This window comes from Mixophyes fleayi, chromosome 2, assembly GCF_038048845.1.
Source record: "Mixophyes fleayi isolate aMixFle1 chromosome 2, aMixFle1.hap1, whole genome shotgun sequence".
In the NCBI taxonomy this organism is placed as follows: Eukaryota; Metazoa; Chordata; class Amphibia; order Anura; family Limnodynastidae; genus Mixophyes; species Mixophyes fleayi.
In genome coordinates this window covers 80,638,865-80,661,752 of record NC_134403.1, presented here as the reverse complement: position 1 = coordinate 80,661,752, position 22,888 = coordinate 80,638,865, and the positions used below count along the sequence as shown (strand labels likewise).

Here is a 22,888-nt window from a genome sequence, read left to right as displayed (position 1 = left end):
TTGCTTACATCCCTGACTTCATTAGTAGGGAGGCTGACACGCAAGATTCTTACAGCTCAACATAAAGCAGCATTTGTGTATCATAAGCTGGAATTAAATGGTTTCAAATGTCACAAGTTAAAAAAGTAACATTTAACATTATCCCCATGCTGTCATCATATGGAAAATGTTTCAATGGATGCATTGGGATTTCTTGCATCAATCATAGATTTATTGGTTTTTTTATATAACAGACTCTCAACTTGTGTTAATGATATCCTATAAATTCCAGTACTGTACAAGGCATAAGCTACTCCCCATTCATCAGAACTATATGTCCTCTTGATGGAACATTTGTCAGTGCACTTTCGCCCAACCAACAAATCCTCACCTTTAGACATATCTCTCAACTGTCCCAATTCCAGTGGAACTGTCCCACCATCCCGATTGGCACCTTTATCCCAACTTGCAGGAAGCTGGGAGGTACCAATGTGAGCCATTGCCATGGGCACCTGAGCCAACAGGGATGGGAGTGGTGTTGGGGGTGGCTTAGCGCTTCAGAGCACAGGACACATTCCCAGGGTGTGCAACCATTCCTAGTGCACCGTGACCACGCCCCCTAATGTGAAACAAGCACACCCCTAATGTGACACAAACATGTTCCCTAACATGACATAGACATGCACCCTTTCGATGTTGTGTTGCAATTTGCAATGTTGGGAGATATCCCTGCTATTTAGCGCCACAGCTGACAGTGAGAAGAGAGCTGCCAGGACCTAACCTTTCCTATTCATTAAAACCAGGGAAAATCACCTTTAAGCACTGGTAGGATTTTATGTTCATTATTTTTAAAAATGCAAAAACAAAGAATATCTAAAAATATTAACATTTACTAGTAGCAAATGTAGCAGATGAGAAAAAAAAAATCAATGACAACATCATAATGTATCACAGAAGCTTTCTGGAATGCTGCATGTCACTCTTTAACAACAGTCAATTAGAAAGTCCAAGGACAATTGGCACAAATTGTAATGGTACAGGGTTTATTATTTAATATGTTCACTAGTCAAAGTTCATAATATTCACTGATTGCTATAACTTGTGACATAGCTAATCTAAAGTTCAAAAGTAAGGGAAATTCCCTGAATTCCCTGCAGTTCAGAAAAAAAGTAATTTTGATTATGTGCTATCCAATCTACGAATGGTCCTTAGTAAAAGGCTTAAGCTGCACTACCATCTAATAAATTATTTTACTAAGGTGCACTTCACACTACCTGGAGTGCTGGGGGATGCTACATGCAATCATTTTTTGGGGCTCCTCTGAAAATCAGTGGGAAGCAAGATAACCATTCACAACTACTCAATAGATTTTTGTAGCTTGTGATTGGTACTCCTGCTCACCCCACCCCCCTGCACTGCCATTTAAAGTTGGTTAGCTATGTAATTGGGAAAAACTGCTACGGGGAAGAACATCTTAGTAAACGTTTAACTTAGCTTTAAGACTCAATGCAATATCCCTGTGTGTATAGAATTCTGGAGGGTTGAAGTATTGAATATTGTGTCTGCTTGTCAATCTGAGAACTGTTTTCAAATAGTGTGTTTATATTTTATTTATGGTCGTCTACAGTATTAAGAGCAAGATTTACATGGAACAGTATTTCTATATATGCACAGTTGTGAATACTTTATAGGTCACTGTATACATTTTTATTCACAGCCCCATTGTGAGTGCTTATGGCCTATTTGCACATGCGATATGCTTGTTCATTGAGGTTTGGAAACTGGGACACGGCAGCGCATGCCTTAGACTAGTGAAAACGGCATCACCAGGCGCATCCTATAAACACCTCATTATTTTAAAATCCTAACAAACTGCTTGTTTGACCTTCATTTATATTTTATACATGTCATGAATGTATGACATTGGGGGATTTCCTAAATCTAAAATGAAAAAATGTTTTACTTGACTCTACATGGCAAAAGAAATGAACATTCCTTGGAAAGTACCATCATCACCTCCAACGTAAGTAAGCGTGTGGTCAATCTGCATAGCCTAAAAGTCCTGCATTCCCAGGTAAAGTCAGGAATTCATGTATGTAAACTATATGCACCTGTCAACTAATTCAACAAATCAAAAATCTTGTTGTGTGCATGGTAAGGTCCATCAGTGATGCAGCATCACTGCAGATATCCCAAAAGACTGTGGGGTGCCTATTACCACCCTGTACAACACAGTGTCCTCTGCAAAATTTACCGGGGCTGGTGCAGATTTGGTCACACAATTGGAGTAAATTACTGTTAAAGGAAGAGCATGGAAATATAACATATTGAGATGTATCCACCTCCGCATCAGCAGCATATGTGAATATTTGTACCTAGAGCAGGTGTAAAACAAATGCTCCTCCTAACAGACGTATATGTGTGTTTCTGCAGGACTACATAAGCCTCATGTACATACACACACCTCTACTGTGCTTGACCAGCGTTAGAACCCCCTCCCATCCCACCTCTCCAGCACCAGGCAGGCATAAGTTTATGAATCGCACAAGTCAGCATAGGCACATATGTGTGTACCCATTTCCTGGGCATATGCAGTGATTTCATGTAAATTAGCATACATCCCACGCTGCACCAGCCTCTCACTATTTACCCACACACATTCATATACAGTTCCATAGAAATAGGTACACACTCCTCAAACAGACTTTCACAATGTCACAGACCCGGGATTTTGTGGTTGGACTATTCATACTGCACCAAGACCCGGATTTTTCAGCGTGCCTCTGCAAAAACCCGGGTTTTTGGTGCAGTATGAATGGGGTATAATTTACTTCTGACAATATGGACATGTGAATGAATGTCCAATGTGGCAGGGACTGATGTGAATTATTACATATTATCTGTACAGCGCTGCTTAATATGATTGGTGGTATATGAATAATTGATAATAAAAAAGTACCCACTGGTGTTTTTTAAAATATTGTTTTTAATGCATGTAAACATGCCTGACATTTGAAACTATTGTTTCTAGTTTTACTAGATTCGTTGACGCATTTACTTGCACTGCATTGAGATGGCATTTTTGGAATACTATTTGATTTTACTTCATTTAAAATCATCAAGAATACTACACTGATCTCTGAAACCCTAGTAAAAATGCAGGTTAAATGCCATTCGGTATGTGGCTCAACACGAATATATTCTCACATGCAAATGATGTTGTTTTCCCTTTAGAACCTACAAAGGGCTCATACATTAATTCAGTGGTAGAGCTTGAACATGGTTTGATATTCCACTTTAAAGCGTATTCAGCATGGCGTATAGAAGAGGCCATTGAAAAGATGATATTTAAAGACTATTTGCTACAAATAATCTTAGTGACATTTTATTTTTGTTTTGTTTCCAGCAAAACAATCCTACTTTTTACATTTGTTTTGTAAATAATCTGGTCGGGTGTCTGCATAGATTTTGGACAATGTTTCATATTAGAAGTTTTTCTCTGGCACTTCAGTTGAAACAAAACATTTCATCAAATGTATCATAATTACAACATGTAATAAATGTCCATAGACATCTTCATAGTGTCATTGTGAATATTTCAAAATAATGAAATTCCTTCTAATTGTGATTGGATCAAGAAAAACATCTGAATATGGAAATGCTGGTTTTCTGGGTATAGCTATGTTCAGTAACCGTATGTCTGTTAAGAGGCTTATTTTTTTCTTAATCCGCAATAGGGCAGGTGCAAATATTCACTGATGATGGTGATTTGCAATCAACCAGGTGCATATACTGCAAGCACATTTTGAAATGTGTATGGGTGGAAATACACAATTATTCTGTGCTCTTTTTTAAATTAACTTATTTTGCAACAAATTCTGCATCAGGCGCATAATGTCATTGCTGGTTTTAAAGAAAAAGTTAAATTTATTATAAAGCAAAATAAAACCTTGAACATCTGAGTACAGATGCTTAGCTTTGTACTGGATGTACACTGAATTCACTTTAATAAATAAGATTTAAAGCACAATAAGTGTTGTTAGAAATGTGTTTCACTATGTATTGTAAAATACACATGCAATACAAAGTGTTTCAAATGATGATGATGTTACAACATTATTTGTGTGGCTCATATTTGACCTTGTATGGCAGTTTCATCAACACTCCCTGTTGCAACAATTTTTACATAAACGAATACAGTCTCCAATTTCAGCTGTGTAGCATTCTGCTCATACTGGAACTACATTTCACCTCTACTTTCTCACCAGTCACTCTGGCCCTTGTCTCTTCACTGCTCAACTGGCACTAACCCCCACCTCCCCCCGATTATTTCCCCATTGCCTCTGTATTTACTGCTCGTAATGCTGCCTTTATTGTACTGTGCCAGAATATTACATTGCTGTTGTTTTACTACTTATTTCATTACTGATTACATTGCCACTGTCATACCTACGTAGATACCATCCAGGATTCTTCACTATCTAGGCTCAGACAACCTCATGGCCCCATGCACCATTCTGAATGTTACCTAAATAAGCTTCTGTACCATCTAGACCCTCCAGGACTCTGTACCACCTAGGCCCCTCAACCATCATGGATCTCTCTAGATCATTGCTTCAGTATCTTGCAGGCCATTGCACCATAGAGAACCCCACTATACCTACTGTTCCTATTCCATCCATTAATAACATTATGATTCAGAACTCTATATGCACCTTCTAGGCTACTGCACCAGGACCCCATTGTGCCTTTTGTCCCATTGACTCCTACTGTCTCATTAGAATGTAAGCCCTCACAGGCAGGGATCTCTACCCTATGTCTCATATCTGTACCCTATGTCTCATGTCTGCCCACCGTCCGTCCTCTTCTCTGTTCCTGTTTTGTCTTCTGCTGAATTGCTTATCTGTACCCATTGTTCTTATCTATATCTACTTATATAATCTTGTAATTTTGTTGTATTCTCTAACTCCCTACGTCTGGCGCTGCAGAAGCCTTGTGGCACCTTATAAATAAAAGATAATAATATATTGTACAGCACATTTGTTGTCAGTCTATTATTTATATACTATTAAGGCACCACAGATTATGTACCATAATGTGCATACAACTACTGTCTGGTGAGTCAGCTCTCTACCATCCTGGCTCATTAGTTGTGTGTGGTTCCAGTCCATCATCTGCATAATTTAACATTCTACTCCTGTGTACTGTATTTGTCCATTGGCTGTGTTCCACCTTAGTCATCTGTGTGCAATATCAGACCATCATATTGTCATTCTCAAAGTATCATATTGTTATTTGTGTACCATCCTTGTCCATTAGCTGTGCATCATCCTAATTCATAGGTTTTGTGCGATTCTAGTCTATTAACTGCATTTAAGTCAACTACTGGAATACCAAGATGGCCAATCACCTTCATATCAATTTTATTTAGTAGCTTTATACCACTGGTGCTAGTATGATCCACTAGCTGTGTACAAATATTAACCTGCTAACCAAGTAAAGTTGTTTTTAATTATAAGTGAATAGCTCAGTCCCAATAGTTGTGTACAATTGCAGCACATTTCTGGCCCAACTAATTTACGCTTAGATACCTTGTGCATTATGACCACTCACAAAATACACTTTAAAATATTGTCCACATTTAATACTTAGTTAAACACAAATACATATCCCTACAGTAACAGCAGGCATGCAAAAATCCCTCCTGGAACACAACATACAGCTTGCAACAAGATTAGACAATTATTTGGAGGTGAACAATAGAAGAGACATTTACACTTATCTTGTCCTAACCAGGTAAGCTGTACAATGTTTTGGGCTTTTATTTACCTGTGAAGTGCAGAGAGTCATCAGGTTGATACCAGTAAGCAGACATTACATTGTCGAGTCACATATGTCCTCTGTTTTAGTATAACGTCCTGAGCTCAGATTTCACTTGAGTTCTACCCTTTCCACCACTGGCCTCTCACCGTCTTGTTATATCCTGTTCCCCTTATGAAAAGAGGAACCTGATTTTGCAATGAAAGATATTTAAAACAACAGTCGTATCCTCCTTGCATTTATATTTTAGAATTTCCTAGCTGGGGCTTATGTGTCCAAATAGAAGATGTATATCAAGTCAAATGACATGACACCAATCACAGTAAAATATTATTACAGTTATGCATATATCACTGGAAGAGCCAGATGAACATGGTGGCTGGTTCACCCACTCACTCCACAGACATGCTCAGTTGCGCTCTGCAGTTTACACAAAGTAGCTTATTTACAATCATCATCATCAACATTTATTTATATAGCGCCAGCAAATTCCGTAGCGCTTTACAATTGGGAACAAACATTGATGAAACAATACTGGGTAATACATACAGACAGAGATGTAAGAGAACCCTGCTCGCAAGCTTACAGTCTATAGGACAATGGGAGTTAGAAACACAAGGGCATGTGCTACATAATATTGCACAATGGACCAGCTAGAACGCAAAGGTAAAAGTATTGAGTGGGCTGTGTGTGTTGCAATGTTGGTCAGAGGGTTGTTGTCTTGTGTTAGCTGTATAGAGGGTGGTAATAGGGGAGATTAAGATGGTGGTTGAGGAATATCATAAGTTTGTCTGAAGAGGTGAGTTTTCAGTGAATGCTTGAAGGTTTGAAGACTAGAGGAAAGTCTTACTGTGCGAGGGAGGGAATTCCACAACGTGGGTGCAGCCTGGAAAAAATCCTGTAACCGAGAATGGGAGGATGTGATGAGAGTGGAGGAGAGACGTAGATCTTGTGCAGAAAGAGGTGTCGAGTGGGGAGATATTTCGAGACCATGATCATAAAGCTCACTGAAAATGCAGTTTATTCTCTGTTGTAACATTATACATCTGATTATTCATCCTCTGCTGGGGCCAGACAGAGTCTACAAAGCAGCTCGGCATTCAAAACAAATCAGCCTATATTTGTGTACACGCCTTATATCCAAGACAGATTTGCTAAGCCAGATGATGTCACAGATAGCTCCATCATTTACTAGATTGTTCAATATTGTGTCTACTGGTGTCACTACTGTCCCAGTAATATATTAGAGGCCAAGTGCGAGGCTGAGTGACTGACCGGAGCTGTGTAGCTTCTTTTAAGAAAAGTTTGAGAGAATTGGCATATTGACAGTCCAAGCCTGCCCTCTGCATCTAGTTTTGCACCACTGCACACCTATATGCACAGCAAGATAGCTGCTTTTGTGTAAGGGAGCACTGTTGCTCTGGAAGATTAACCTTTACTTACTGTATGTCACAATTTTGCACCAAAAACGCTACTATTTTAGCCATGTGCATAAAATATTAAAATGAGCTTTAAAATGAGTATCACAATATACTGTAACAATAACAGAAATGTAAAATCAGTCTTCTTAATACTGGATATTGCTTGTGTAAAGAAAACATCTATGCCCTTGAACTACTCCATGCACACTGAGTATATTTACAACAAGTCAGATGTATTTATTTAATTTCATGAGTTATGCGTGACACACAGACTTCCTGCAGCAGTCTGACAGAAGATCCCCACCGCTACCCTGTGCTGAGTAGAAATACTCTATGCTGATAAAATTATGTTGCACAGACAATTGTTATGGTGCTGACTACTTCATTTCCTGTACATACACAGTTTTAAAAACAAAATAGTTATACTTACCAAAAAAGCTCATAAAATGAAGAGTAAAAAAAATGTGTATATTTTCCCTAGGATTAAAACACATTCCCAATTTGGAATATCTTCAGTTCTATTACAATGACGGTAACGCTGCTATTGGTAGCTGTTCATTTTTAAGGCTTCACTCAAAAAGGCATGTATAAATCAAATATGTTTTGCTAAACTTTAAGGAAAAAGCTATCATAATTAATAATGGGTTTTATTTCAACTCTAAGCACTCAATGGCTAAAAATATGAGGGTTTTATCCTCAGAAAAGCATAGTCTCTTTCTTTCCCAAAGAAGGGAGGCCATTATACATACATTTTTAGTATAAATGCCACAGGCAAAAAAAACAACATTCTCTTCACTGATGTATATGACTATTCTCAAAAAACAGGCTATGATTTCATACATCTTTTACAATGTAATATACAACTGAAATTGCACACAAATGCTAAGGGCAAAACATAGAAAAAAATAGGTTAAATACTATAGTCAAACTACAAGTCCCAGCAAGCCCTGACAGCCGTGGATCCAGAGGGCCCAGCAGCCAGGGCCTGCTGGAATGTGTAGTTTCACAGTAGTAAAAAAACAGAAAAAACACACACAAAGGGCTAGATTTACTAAGCTGCGGGTTTGAAAAAGTGGGGATGTTGCCTGTAGCAACCAATCAGATTCTAGGTTTCATTTATTTAGTACTTTCTACAAAATGACAGCTATAATTTGATTGGTTGCTATAGGCAACATCCCTACTTTTTCAAACCCGCAGCTTAGTAAATCTAGCCCAAAGACTGTTCAAAAAAACACCTCCAAACCCCTCATTTACCTTATCTTTTAGTAGTGCATAGTGAAATAGACGAAACAAGTGAGACAAACGCAACTTGCCACTAGCAGAGCTACACAAAGAATGAATTAACTCAAATAACCTAAAGGGGTCAACACACATTGAGCCAATCAGATTGTTTTACCAAATAAAAAAAAAAGGGCCTATGAGTGATAAAATACTCACTAAATTTTAACATGTACTCCATTTATATCATGTAGTGCATACAATGGTCACAAAGGGCCTGATTCATGTTTAGGCGTAAGTCGGTTTGTGTGCTGTATCTTGCATAAAATAACTCACAAATGGACCATACGCCATTGAATGTAATTGTTTGCAATTCATGTCGGAATGCAAATGACATGTACTACTACTTACGACTTGAGAAGAGGAATGGGGGAGTGAAGGGGCATACTAACATAGGTCATGTTCAGTAAGGGCATGCCGAGGGCGTTTCAACGCAGATACAGCCCATTCAATGGCTGGGTTTCTCGTACGTATGCTTGGTATATTATACATACACTTGTGCACATACTGAAGTTTGATCTGTATGTCAACATATGGCAAGTACAACAAGGCATACTCCCAACCAAATTCAAATGAATACGTATATTGAGATACGCTTGGATTTATATAGAGTCAGAACTACACACATGTTCCATGCTCTCTTTTAAAATGCATCTTACATGCAAGTTGCATTCGGACCTGAATTGGGCGCACAGTGTATAGCCCCTTGAAAGTTTTGTTGAAGGTGGTAATGTGCCTCTATAAGTTAAGTTAAATAAACAATAAGGATCCTGTGTACTAATGTTCATAGAGCTGCAGTGCACAGTTATTGAGGCAGAGTGGCATCATATGTAATATTGTGTTACTATCTACAAAGCAGCTCTGCTCAAATTATGGGTTTTTAGTGCATGGAGGATGGGAAATAGTTGCACACACATCAATATTTTGTCAACTACTGCAAGAGCAGCTAAACACTTGCTGGGTTCTGAGATTTATGGATGGTAAACCTGCATAACTGACCACCAGTGACTGTCAGTCAAGGCCAAGGCTCTGCGACCTGCTGAACGGGGAAATGCTAATGTGGGCGAGTTCAGGAGTAATGAATAGGTTTTATGGAACTCTATAAGTCTAGGACACATGCTGTGCAGTGACTGTGAGAAGCTTCCAGGTTGTGCTGTTACTTGTGATTCTATGGTGTTTTTATCCTGCCTAGCTTCTAATCTTATCTATTATCTGTCTATCCTGACCTTGGCTTTGGACTTGGTCTATTCTCCTGGCTATTGATTTGATGCTGCATCTCTACCTGCCTGTTGTTGAACCTGACCTGCATACTCTGACTCTGAATTAGGATACTGTTTTACTACTGTGGTTTCTTAGGTCTGGTGCTTTCTTCCCCTTGCTGATCAACACAACTGCCTCATTCATAGGTTCTAGGTGCAACTGAGTAAGCATCACTCAGTGTAAGTGGTTCATTGGCGTTTATAGGCAGGGAATAAGCCTTGATCTGACATTCTTAAGGATGAAGATAAATACAAACAGCAGCTTGTTAATTTAACCAGCATGTAAAGTTATATTTTACATTCAATGCAGGAAAACCTGTTTGTTAGTTCTTTAGAGCAAAACAGCTACATACTTTACATAGATTTTTTTTAATTCTATAGTTCTTGGCTAGTAAAGTTGGCAACATATCTTGCAATCAATTTGTTTTGGCACGACTATCGCCATCACGACCATGACCAAACCTTGGGTCAGTTTGGCAACTGATATTTCACTGGGTGTGCCAAACAAATAGATCTCACTGGCTCAATGTTTTCTTTTGCCAGATGACTGCAGACATTTGCTAATGCAGTCCTTACACTCTGACTCAGACTGTTATCATATATATCCCACTTGTCCCAATTTGGGGGGTACTATCCTGCTGTCCTGATTATCATAACTTTGTCCCAATTCAGGGTCCGTTGGGAGATATGTCCAACTGAGTGAAGATCCTTCAATGCCGCATGTACCAGTGGCAGGTATGCACAGTACTGAAGAGGTGGTATTGGGGATGGGCCTGCTGGGCGGCCCAGCACTTCCAAAGCACTGGACGTTGCTGGAGGACATGACATGCCCACAATCTGGCATGGTATGTACCCATGGAGATTGGTCACGTCCCCTTCTCATACACACACCGCCGCAAATCAGAGTTGCTCAAACTCTTTTACAAATCATTTGTGTTGGGAGGTATGATAACATGTCCCAGCCGAGTGAATCTTGAGCATAAGTTTTTTTTTAGTATAAGTTTCCGATTTTACCAACAGTTTGCCATGAACTCACTTTAAATGGCGTAACACGGATGTGGTTCCTAGATGGTTAAGGTCCCTACCTCTACTGACTGTGGCTTCACAAACGCTACAAATGGCTAGACAACTGTTGTCAGGATTTGTGTAGAAATAATTCCACAGATAAGACGTGGATTTATTGGTTTTATGCCCAGGCATGACAATGGCCTCCTTCTTATCACGTGCAAGAACTGCTTCCACTGGTGCAGGACTTACACAAACAACATCATCCTCATCAACATCCTCATTAGCGCCCTCTTCAGCTACACAAAGATCCCCCTCATCCCGTTGCAATTCCAAAGAGGCATCCTCAATTTGTGTATCCAGACCTATTATTTGTATTTCAGCAATGACAATTAGCAATGGAGCAATGGCGCTCTCCTCTTTGTGTTTTACCTATATAACACAGTACAATCTGACTGCAGATTTAGAAGACCAAGGCTGCCAGACCTATTATTTCTATTTCAGCAATGACAATTGGCAATTGAATAATGGAGCTCTCCTGAATGTCACTGGAGACTTTGAAGAACACTGCTACCCCTCCTCCATGATGCTGCCCAACTGCACTAGAGACTGCAAAGAACTGTGCTACCCCTTCTGTGTCCCTCTGTGGAATGGCACTGGATCGCCGTGGAGGGCGGTACTTATAGGATCCAAAGCTCGCGAGATCCAAGGACGTAGCGAGCAATTCCAAGGGCGTGCAAAAGTATTGATCCGAGCTCGGATCTGCTAAGATCGGGTGTGTTCGGTTCTCAGGGAACCGAGCCTGAGCATCTATACTTTTAATAGATGACCAAGCAAAATTCTGTCCAGAAACAGGAAAATAAAGAGACAAAGTTATTTCAATAGCTTTTATAGATCAATAATTCAATCTAAAAAAACAAGTGTAAAAATAATCTAAGTCCTTTTCTCCAATAATCTCAAGATAAGTTTTTAGATCGGAGTTTATAATGTTCCACTGTATATAGCTGTTGCAGAGGTGCACTCTGTTTAATAAAACACTATTGAAATAACTTGTCTCTCTATGTTTCGATTGCATGAATTCCTCTGAGGTGGCAGTAATTGGAGAGATCTGACATTATTTCCATGTGCCATCTGTTGTACCATCACAGGACTTTTTATATGGGAAAGTGTACTTATATACGCACAAAAAAATATCAAAAACATTAACGTGTACAAATGTGACAGATGAAATAAAAATAGCCAAGATGTCCCCTTCCTCTTAAGACCTAAATTAAAGTCACCATTTTAAAATGAATATATATTAAAGGCTATGTACTAATAAGATGAATATAGCATTATAGACCTGGGGGTAAATGTATCAAGCTGCGAGTTTGCAACTCCAGCGATTTTCTCAGGAGAGTTGAAACTAGCCGATGTATGAAGCTGAGTTTTCATATAAAATCGCCAGAGTTCTGCTTCTGTCAAAATCGCTACTTGCAAAATCGCCAGAGATCAAACTCACCACTGTTTGCCACTGCAGCTATACAAGTCTACAATGTATGAAGCTGCGAGTTAGCAAACTCAGGAGAGTTTGCTTCTAAACACGCCAGATACAACACGCTGCTTGATAGCAGCGTGTTATATCAACACATCACTGTTACACTGCCCTGGCAGTGTTAAAAAATTAAAGAACAGATAAAAGTTTGAAAAAAAAAAAAGCGTGAGGTCCCCCCACTATTCATGCTTAACCCTAGTGCTGCCTGACTAGTGCTGGTCCCGTGAAAATCGGGGAAAAATTTTGCGTGGGGTCCCCCCGATTTTCCCTTTACCAGCACTAGGCAAACCAGCCAGGGTTGGCGGCACTACAGCAGGGGGACGCGTGGCAGGGGTCCCCCTGCCATAATGACTAACCAACCCTAGACTGTTCAGCGCTGGGCTGGATTCCCTAGGGAGTGGGGTCCGCCGAAAAAAACGAGCGGGCCCCCCCCCTAGAAAGAACCAGCCCAGTGCTGATAGCACTAGGGCTCTTCCTACTACCCCTGGGCTGTGGGTAGTAGGGTAATACGGCACTAAATGGTTAAAAGAAATAAACTGACACTAATTTTGTTTGTGGAACTACAAGTCCCAGCCAGCCAGGTTGCCAAAAGCAGTGTGGCCATGCTGGTGCTTGTATAACTACAAGCACCAGCATACCCACGGCAGCCAGGGCATGTTGGCACTTGGAGAACCACAAGTGCCAACATGCCCTGACATTCCTGGCTTGCTGGGCCCTGTAGTTCCACAAAGAAAAAAGTTAACAAAAAAACAACACCCTCATACAAACCACACAAATTTATTAAAAATAAAAACCCCACAATAAAGACACTAACCACCCTCTTTTTAACCACAACTATTTAATAAAAATAAAAAAAAACAAATACTTACCGATGATGTCTTCTTTCTTGATCCAATGTCCCTTATTATTTGTACATCCATCTTGCTGGCTTTCCACAGTCCCAGCCATTTGTACCTCCATAAAAGAATCTGTGCCAACTGGAACACTTCACCCAGAAGGGGCACATATTTGTAATATCCCGAATCTTTAGTCTTGATTGAAGTTAAAAAAAAAAAAAAGCCAGGAGCCACCGCAAACACCTCCTACCTAGTAGGAGGTCCGTTCCGCAATGCTCTTACGCTGTTTGCGTAAGAGCTAAGTACTGTATTATGGTATTTTCCCACGCTAGTGGGGAAATCACATATTACTGTATTTAGCGCTTATGCAATTAACGTAGCGCATTGCGCATGCGCTACGCTACTTGCGTAAGCTGTAATACAGTAAATACAGCTTATGCAAGTTATCTATTCTTTTACTTTTTACCAGGGCAGTGTAACAGTGATGTGTTTGCCAAACACAGGAGAGTTTGCTAAACTCGTCAGTGTTTACATCGCTCAAAATCGCCAGAGATGACCAGCGATTTTGAACATGAGTCTCAAAATCGCAGCTTGATACATTTCCATTTTTTTTTAAAAAAATAGCGGGTAAACCCGCGATTTGCCGCGATTTCAACACGCTGGCAAAGTCGCAGTTTGATACATTTACCCCCTGCTGTGCAAAAATGTGGGTTGGTTGATTCGTACACAGGGACAGGGACAGTGATGTCATAGAAACACAGATAACTGCAGCTTTTTGACTATACTTGCCGAGGGGTGGAGCACCACAAATTGCGCCATTTTGGACACGCCCCCTTAACATTTGCCTCATTTCACCGCGAGGGCGCCCACCCACTTCATTAGGAAATAGGCAAGATGCGGGAGAATGGCCAACTCTTTGGGGAATCTGGGAGACCTACCTAGAATTCAGGAGTCTCAGAGACAGTCCGGGAGATGGGGTTAAGTATGTTTGTGACCTGTATGAGATCCCATTATCACACTGTCCTACAAACATGTGAGGAGATACAGGTGTTTATTAGGAAGTGGTGAGGTAATATTTTATAACAAAACTGCAGTGGATTGGCAGGTTAACCCTGATAAATGGATTTTACCTCCATGGTTCTGAACATTTCAATATTGGGGTTTAGTTGTCCTTTAAGACATAAACTGAGTTTCAAGAAGTATATCAGGAGAATAATGATAATACAATTAAGGGGGTGGTCCAAAAGTGATAGCAAGCGGTACATTGAAGTGAAGATTTTACTTTTGCCAACATGCATATTCCTATGACATCCTTCCATCGCCAAAATTATAGCGCAAATAGTAGAGATGCACATCTAACAGCAAAATGGGGACATACACCACTGTATAGACATGGGATTGAATTTAAGAAAAAGTCCTGTCCATTTGTGTCACACAACCCACTCTTCAAAAGTGTCCCATGATGCAATGCTTAATGATCAGTGAGGGCAGGTCTTACATCAATATGAAGATCACATCACACATTATTATGAATTATTATCACAGTGATGCATGCATACATTTGGTGTTTTTTGTAGAATTATGAAGAAATTACAGCAAGAAACTAATAATGAATGCTCTTCGCTTACCTTTTCAGAAACACACTTTTGGAATGTGGTTTTCTGCTTTTCACTTTTAGGGAACTGTCCATGCCAAGAAGAACTGAGGGAAAAGCTGGCAGATTTTTTATGTGTCCTTGTCATACTGTTGGTTAAAATCTGCATCTCGGGTTCTTTCTGTGGAGAATCTTCACAATTCCAATTATTTAAGTATTGTTGTTCCATTATAGTGGGGGCAAGAGAGGAAACCCGTAGGTTATCCTGGGATCTATGAAACAGCTTGGTTCCTGTTAAATAACAAAAGGCAAAGTAACTATTAAATCCTTGGAAATCAAAATAGATGGAAGACTTTTCTAACAAGATAAGAAATGAAGCAGCTATTTCCCATAATTGAATTAAGCATGCATATATGTGTATACATTTATTTTGCTATGGAACAATAAAAAACATGGTTTTGCATGGGTCTAAATGGTCCGCCCAGTGCCATCTACTCTGAGTATTTTGGATCTTCTGGAAAGATCTGAAGCAAGAGTGAAATCATCCTCTAAACCTCCTTTAACTTTAGAAACAAAACATTTTGGATTTCATCTTAAATTACTGCTCGTATTAGCATCACTTATGGTTTAACTGAATCCTGCCAGTGGGCGGGGGGACTGGGACTGTCCTTGTTAGCTGTGCACATTTTTGTATGTTTAAAGCCCCTTACATTGCTTGCAGTACACCTGGATGAGGCAATATGTGTCCCAATAGAAGTATGAGGTCTTATCCCCACTAATCCAAAGCTAGTAGAACAATCCTTTGGTGCAATGGAAATAGCCAGTCACCCCTCCACACAGCAAGGAACAACTCTTAGGGGGGAATTTAATTGGCCGCATTACTGTAAAAAAATACCGTGGCCTGCACACTACTACCGACATTACAGTAATAGTATGCATAATTACCGTTAATACGGTAATTTCAACACCGCCTTTTTGCTCGCGGCTCCCTGAGCTATGAGCAGATAGCAGGGTTACAATTACCGTATTAACAGTAATAGGTTTTCCGCAGCTGTATTCTGAGGGAATTGATTTCCCCCCTAAAAATGGGCTCTCTTCACCCCCCTATTTAATTTCAATAATTTCATTTAATAAAATTAAATGCCGTCTTTGCTCTTATAATCTAGGCATAATGTTGCACAGGTGCTTTGTTGCTATTTATACACAACAGTTTCAGAGTCTGACATAACTTATTATCAGTATAAATATTAGAGGTCATACTCTTTCAGAAGCTTCTCATTTACAGAGTTGCTTGACTGACACCTCAAACAAGTATACTGAGATCCTCACCTGCCTATCTAAAGATTAGATTAGCTACTCACATCAGACATTTCTACAGTCTTTTGCATAATCTTGTTTAGGAAATTGTTTCAGCCAAAATTGGCCAGCTCTAACTTTTAACTCTAGTCTGGCAATCTTTACTGGATCCCAGTTTATACAGAAGAATTCAAGCTCTGGGCATCTCTCATGTAAGTGATTATTAGCTGTATCCCATGCACCAGCTACAGGACAGGTGTAAGAGCCGACTGATAGAGATGGCGGACGCGTTTGCATGCTAGAACATGTGTTTACAATTAAGAGCATCTGTAAAATCGCATTTTATGTACAGTAGGCATTAATAATATCCTGATAAAGATATTTCATGTACAAAAGTAAGAAAAAAAAGAAAATTATTTTAATTCATGATTATATTTACAGGTGTTAATGTATTTAATCATTTTCTGTGCGTTCTAATGGAACTTTTTATTGTACATATGCATTGTGTGTATTCTGTAGTGTGTTATGTCTGTCTGCATACGGCAGTACCATCTAGCCAAAGCGTACTTATACCCATATTCAAATGGAAATGTTTCTCCGGATCCGCTTGTACTTGAATACGGACGTACGGATGTGCAATTTACGTCCATCTTTAAAAACAAATGCATTCACTTTGCGCTCCTTGTTGAACCAGGCCACCTAAGTCTCATTCTAGGAAAAAGTCTAAGACATCAGAGTGTTTCTAAGATACTCTAGCTAAAATTTGAATTAACTAAATCATTTATTGTAATTAAATTTTTGCCTCAATTCTAATTTCTGTCTGGGTTTTTTTGCAAGGCAGGTGGCTTAAATGAATTGCCCAAAAACATAAGAATACTAGGTGATCTTAAATTTGGAACTGGCTTAAATTATTTACAATTGAGGATCTTTTTAACAGTACCACTGAGTTATTTCATGTTATGTAGCTCAGACACATAACTTCAATTAGTGGTAAGCCTTACAAATGCCATAATTAAAAAGCCTAAAACATTTATATCAATAATCCAGTCTCTTGTGTGGCATGACTGACAATAAATAGGCATGTAATTAGGTTCTCTCAAGGAAAATGAGCTCTATTGGAATCACATTCTTGATACTATAAGGGGGAGATTTAAATGTTGGCGATGTGCCACACGGATATCACTGCAATGTCTGGCTGCGCACATTGCCAGCCATTACTTTAAGAATCTCCGCTCATTTTTCTGCACATCTGTATGGGATGCAAGGGAAAATGAGTGGAGACTCCTGCCACAACATTGGCGTGATATGTCTCCGTGGATGTTCCGGAGACACAATGCGCTAAATTGAATCTCCGCCTAAATGTCAACTTTAAAAAGTGTAAAAATATGTTTCTATTTGTGGTACGTTTCACTAACCAAATTCAAGAAAATATACTCATACCCTCATTTGTGCAATATAGATTGCTCGCAATCTGTGAAGATTTTCAAAATAAAACTACAACTATCCCTATTACCTATTTAGAGGCACAGTGGGCTAGTAGTTAGCACTTCTGCCTCGCAGCACTGGGGTCATGAGTTCGATTCCCAACCATGGCCTTATCTGTGTGGAGTTTGTATGTTCTCCCTGTGTTTGCGTGGGTTTCCTCCGGGTGCTCCGGTTTCCTCCCACACTCCAAAAACATACTGGTAGGTTAATTGGCTGCCATCAAAATTGACCCTAGTCTCTCCCTCTCTGTCTGTCTGTGTGTGAGTGTGTGTCTATATTAGGGAATTTAGACTGTAAGCTCCAATGGGGCAGGGACTGATGTGAGCGAGTTCTCTGTACAGCGCTGCGGAATTAGTGGCGCTATATAAATAGATGGTGATGATGATGATATACATAAATAGCATTTTTATTATATAGCATTCTATTAATGTAACAGATCAACAGCCTACTTAAACAGTTTCCACCATTATACTTATACTACTCTCAATGAAGCATGTATTTGAAACTGTTAGCAACAGATAATTCAATACATTATCCAGGTGCGTTATAGAAGAGGTTTTTATTTGGAGCAAATCTTATATGCTGCTTCTTAACCTGTGACAATACACATCTCAGCCAACTGTCAGTTTCTAGTTTCCTGCTTATCTTATTTTTTTAACAATGTAACTGAAACAAATACAGTAAAATAGATGTCACAATAAGAATATAATGATTATTTTAACCCCCTCACTTTACAACTATACATTAGGTTAGTCCCGCCTTAGCTCTGAGGTCTTCAAGCTTGGTTCTCGATACTGGCTTTGTTTAAGCCTCAGCTATCATCCTGTCAGTCTCAGTATACAATCACAACCACATCAAAAACTTTATACACCCTTGGATGTCTTTGTATTTCACTGTTGGCTGGGCTGTTGGCTCTCTGAGGTTTTCTAATAGGTGGTATAACCAAATCACCACTTGGTTTAGGTAAGCTGCTAAAACATATTCTTCCTTCATTGATAATAATATAAGAAACACTTGCTTTCTGACTAACCACTTGTCGAAATGCACTAAAGTTACCAGTCCAATCTATCAAGTTACCAGTCCAATCTAGATCCACAGAGTATGTAAGTTTAAGGTGATCTTTTACCGATACCTTCATATTCATGTCTTGAGATCATCTAAGATATTACATGAGTCTCTTGGCTGCTCACATGTCTACAGATAATTCCCATTGCAGAACAATATCTTCATATGTAGTTGTTGTCACATACCACAATTTCCTTAGTGGTGGTCTGAACATCATGCTAGTTATATTAACATCGCCTTCTGACATCAGACAGACTGTAAACATTATCTACACTTAGTATCTTGGCATCCTGTAAAACTTGTTGATTTTAATGAATAAGATATTCTTCAAATTTCTCTGACACTTCACCCTTGCTCTGAAGCAGGTTGACTATTATGTATCTTAACTGTTCATCGATGAATGTGAGAATTTTTTTCTACAATCCTGGGGAGGAAATTAAATTCCCTGCAATGTGCTGTCGGACATCACGGCTTATTTCCGCATACTAAACATCAGTGAAGATACATCTCTACAGTATGCCTTCACACTTTGTTCTTTCTGTTAGACTGTTAGATTGTGGGTAGTAGACAGAGGAAAAGTTGAATTTAATGGCAATAATGTGACCTCCAAATCTTCAACATAAACGGAGTTCCCCGGTCAGATAGATTCTCCTGTGAACACCCGTGCAGATTGAAGATCTCTTAAATAAAGAGATCAGCTAGAAGTGGACCATTGAGGAGTACAAAATGAGTAGCTCTAAGATATGAAAGGTGGCAGACCTGTGATAAAAGCCATAGCCAAGTGAGGCCAGGGACGATCAGGAACAGGTAACAGAATCAAGGGTTGATATGAAATTTGTTAAGGCACTTTGTGTTGGGCACAAATGGGACATGCATAAATAAATTGCTTGACATCAATATGGAGGGAGGGCCACCAGTAAGTCCGATTGAATAACTCCCGCATAGCCAGAGAAGTGCAAAGTAGGGCAGGGCCAATTGAGTAACCGTCAGGGCCAGATTAAGGGAATGGGGGCCCCTGGGCTAAGGGGGCCTCCATTTCCCCGTGAGCCCCCCACCCCAAGCACTGACTTACCTCTTTCTGTTCTGTCACTGTAGTCCTTCCGCCGCATGCTGTAAGCTCCTTACTGAGGAGATTTCGTGAGAGTGAGGCTGACGAGATCTCCTCAGTAAGGAGATTACTGAGCGCCACGGAAGGACTACAGTGACAGGCTCAGCAGCATTGATAGGGCCGGGGGCTCCACCGCCCCTGCACCGATCAATAATGCCACTGAGTCTGTCAAGGGCCCCCTGGATGTCCGAGACCCTGGGCTGTAGCCCAGTTAGACCTTGGGTTAATCCAGCCCTGGTAACCGTGGCTAGTTTTGGAGCCGTGGGTGAATAGAACCAAGAAAGCAAAGATATTATTCGAAGAAGATGCTGGAAATAGCGCCGGATTTACCGCTAGGCAACCTAGGCAACCTAGCGACTCTCGGGGGCACAGCTGGGGGGGGCAGGAGCAATTAAAAAAAATAAAAATAAAATTCGGCCCCTCCCCCGAGTCGCGCGGGGGGGGGTGCCGCGAGTCGGGGGAGGGGGGGTCGGGTGCCGCGAATCGGGTCCTGGCAGCCTCTTCTCCTCTCAGTGTCTCAGTGATAGAGAGAGGAGGAGAGGCTGCCGGGACCCGACGAGCGATCACGTGACTTTTTTTTTTTAAATCTGGACTGACCGAGGAGGAGCAGCGCGCCGGAGAAGAAAGGCAATAGAAAGGTAAGTAAAACAACGGAGGGACAGAGGTGGTGATGGTGAAGGGGCACAGAAGTGGTGATGGTGATGGGCACAGAGGTGGTGATGGTGAAGGGCACAGAGATGGTGATTGGCACAGAAGTGGTGATGGTGATTGGCACAGAGGTGGTGATGGTGAAGGGCACAGAGGTGGTGATGGTGAAGGGGCACAGAATTGGTGATGGTGACTGGCACAGAGGTGGTGATGGGCACAGAGGTGGTGATGGTGAAGGGCACAGAGGTGATGGTGAAAGGGCACATGTGATATTGTGAAGGGGCAAAAGTGACAATGAAGGGGCACAGTGTGATGATAGAGGGACAAAAGTGACAAGAGCACATACTTGGATTTATGCGTATTATTTTTGCAAACAACTTAAGTAAGTATTTCTGGCGTGACTTCAATATTTATTAAGTTGTTTTGACCCAACTACTTAAAAAAACAAGACTACTTGGTAATTATTTAGGGGTGCCTTTTTCTGCAGCAGGGTGGCCTTGCTTTTTTCACATGTTAGGTACGCCCCCAAAGATGCCAGCCACGCCCTCACCTCCTTTGTCGGCTGCGCGGCGGCACATGCTTTCATATCTACTTAACTATAGGGGTATATGGTAGGCATGCGGCGGCACATGCTTTCACTTCTACGTAACTATAGGGGTATATGGTAGGCTGCAAAAATATAGGGCTATGGATTGTTTCAGGGAGGGGGCCCAAAAACAGTATCCTGCCTAGGGCCCTATGAGGTCTAAATCCGGCTCTGGCTGGAAAGGATTGTAAGAGAACCTAACAAACCCTCTCCTGAACCCGTTGGGCGCTGTCGTTTCCTGGTCTTTTAGGACACATACCCAGAATGTAGGCTTTCTACTTTCTCTGGACTGCAGTTTCCAAGTCATACAGAACCCTCCCTCTCCTTCTCCTCCTCTGAAGTCCAAACCATCTATTTGTTTTCTCCATTCCACCTCAACATTGCTGTCAATTATTGACCCCTTATCCCAGGCTACAAATTTCTTGCAAATTCACAGCCTAGCTTTCTCACTTCCTATCTTCTGACCTACCCACTCTCATCAGCAACACCATAACACCTTGATCCAAACCTTTTCTTAGTCTTACTTGTAACACTCTTGTCTCCTATCTCTCTCTCCAGCTACCTCCCCAATTTTCTCTTCTCACTTGCTTCCAAACAATTTGATTGGCTTTTGTACAAGCACCTAACCCACTTCATGACTTCTCTGCAGAGTTTTTTACAGTTGACCATCCACTTCTCCGGAACACCCTAAACTTCCTTGACATTTACAGAACTGTTCTCCCCTGGTTCACCCCCTACCTTTATAAAGTTTCCTGCAGTGTCTCTGCCTCTGGTACATCTTCCCATTAATCTGTTGGGGTCCCTCATGACTCTGTTCCCGGCCCTCTGCTTTTCTCTGTTTCTCTTCACTCTGTGAATATGCTCCTTCAGCCTCCACGACCAGCTCTATGCAGACAATACCAAAATCTACCTCCAATTCTTTCACCTCTTTCCTGTTCTTTTTCCTGTGTGTCCAATTGCCACTCTGCCATCTACACTTGGAAGTCGCAACACTACCTAAAACTCAACATGTTGAAAACAGAGCTCATCCTCTCAGTGTCATTGTCACGCTCTAGTCTCCCTCACCGTTGGCAACATCACATTACCCAGGTCCCCATGCTCACTGACTTTTTGTCTTCCATGAATCTGCCCTCAGCTTTACTTTCCATCCAGTCCTCAGCAATGTCATGTAACCTCCACTTTCAAATGTTACCAGAACATGCTATTGTCACATTCTGGTCATTATCAAAATCCTTATCTCCTATTACCTCCCACCTTAAATACTTCTCCTGCTATCTGGCCTCTGTCTCACATTTCTATCCCCGCAACCGTTCACTTAAGCTGGGTACACACTACACTGTTTTCATCCAATAATCGGCTCAAACAGCCGACATACGACCGCTCGTTCAAAAGCCGGGTCAGTGTGTGCAGTGACACGATGGTCGAAAGTCTGCCCAAATGGACGATTATCACCTCATTTGGTTGGTCGTACCGTTTAATATTTTCGGTCCAATCTCGTTTCCTCTGTGTAGTGTGTATAAACTTCCGACCGATCCACAACAGTGAGTACGAAATTAGAGTCATTGCTCACGACAACATGGCTGTAAAAAGTCGCTAAAGGGACGTCCGCTCTTCCCTTTATCGTCCTAAACAAGGCTAGTCTGTATGCAGTCCATGGACCGAGCGATCGGACCATCGGTCCCATGTAAAATCGCTCTGCATAAAAAGTTGGTCGAAATTTCTGTAGTGTGTACCCAGCTTTACCCAACCTGATTCAACTCCCTCTGGGTGTATTACCAGCACTTGCCCCTCCCTCTAGACTGTAAGCTCTCACAAGTAGAGGCTTCTGTCACACTTCTGCACCTTCTTCATGAACATTGTATGTACTAGTTCTTTTTTGTGGAGTTTTCTGGTGCCTTATAAATAAATGATTATGATGATGATGATGATTTGCAGCATCTTCAGTTTAAACTTCCATTTCTTGGCATTAACTTG

General features: G+C 40.7%; 1 protein-coding gene across 4 annotated transcripts in view; it reads right to left on the bottom strand.

Annotated features, from left to right (window-relative positions):
- Positions 1 to 22,888, bottom strand: part of ARHGAP9 (Rho GTPase activating protein 9) — a 125,696-nt gene that overhangs the window by 88,063 nt on the left and 14,745 nt on the right. For 3 of the 4 annotated variants that reach the window (XM_075199374.1, XM_075199373.1, XM_075199375.1), the window contains one exon: positions 14,761 to 15,017. In XM_075199374.1, the coding sequence (XP_075055475.1) occupies positions 14,761 to 15,017 (257 nt within the window). Of the gene's footprint in view, positions 1 to 5,808; positions 5,936 to 14,760; positions 15,018 to 22,888 lie in introns of those variants that run through there. The other variant, XM_075199376.1, reaches the window with a different exon arrangement.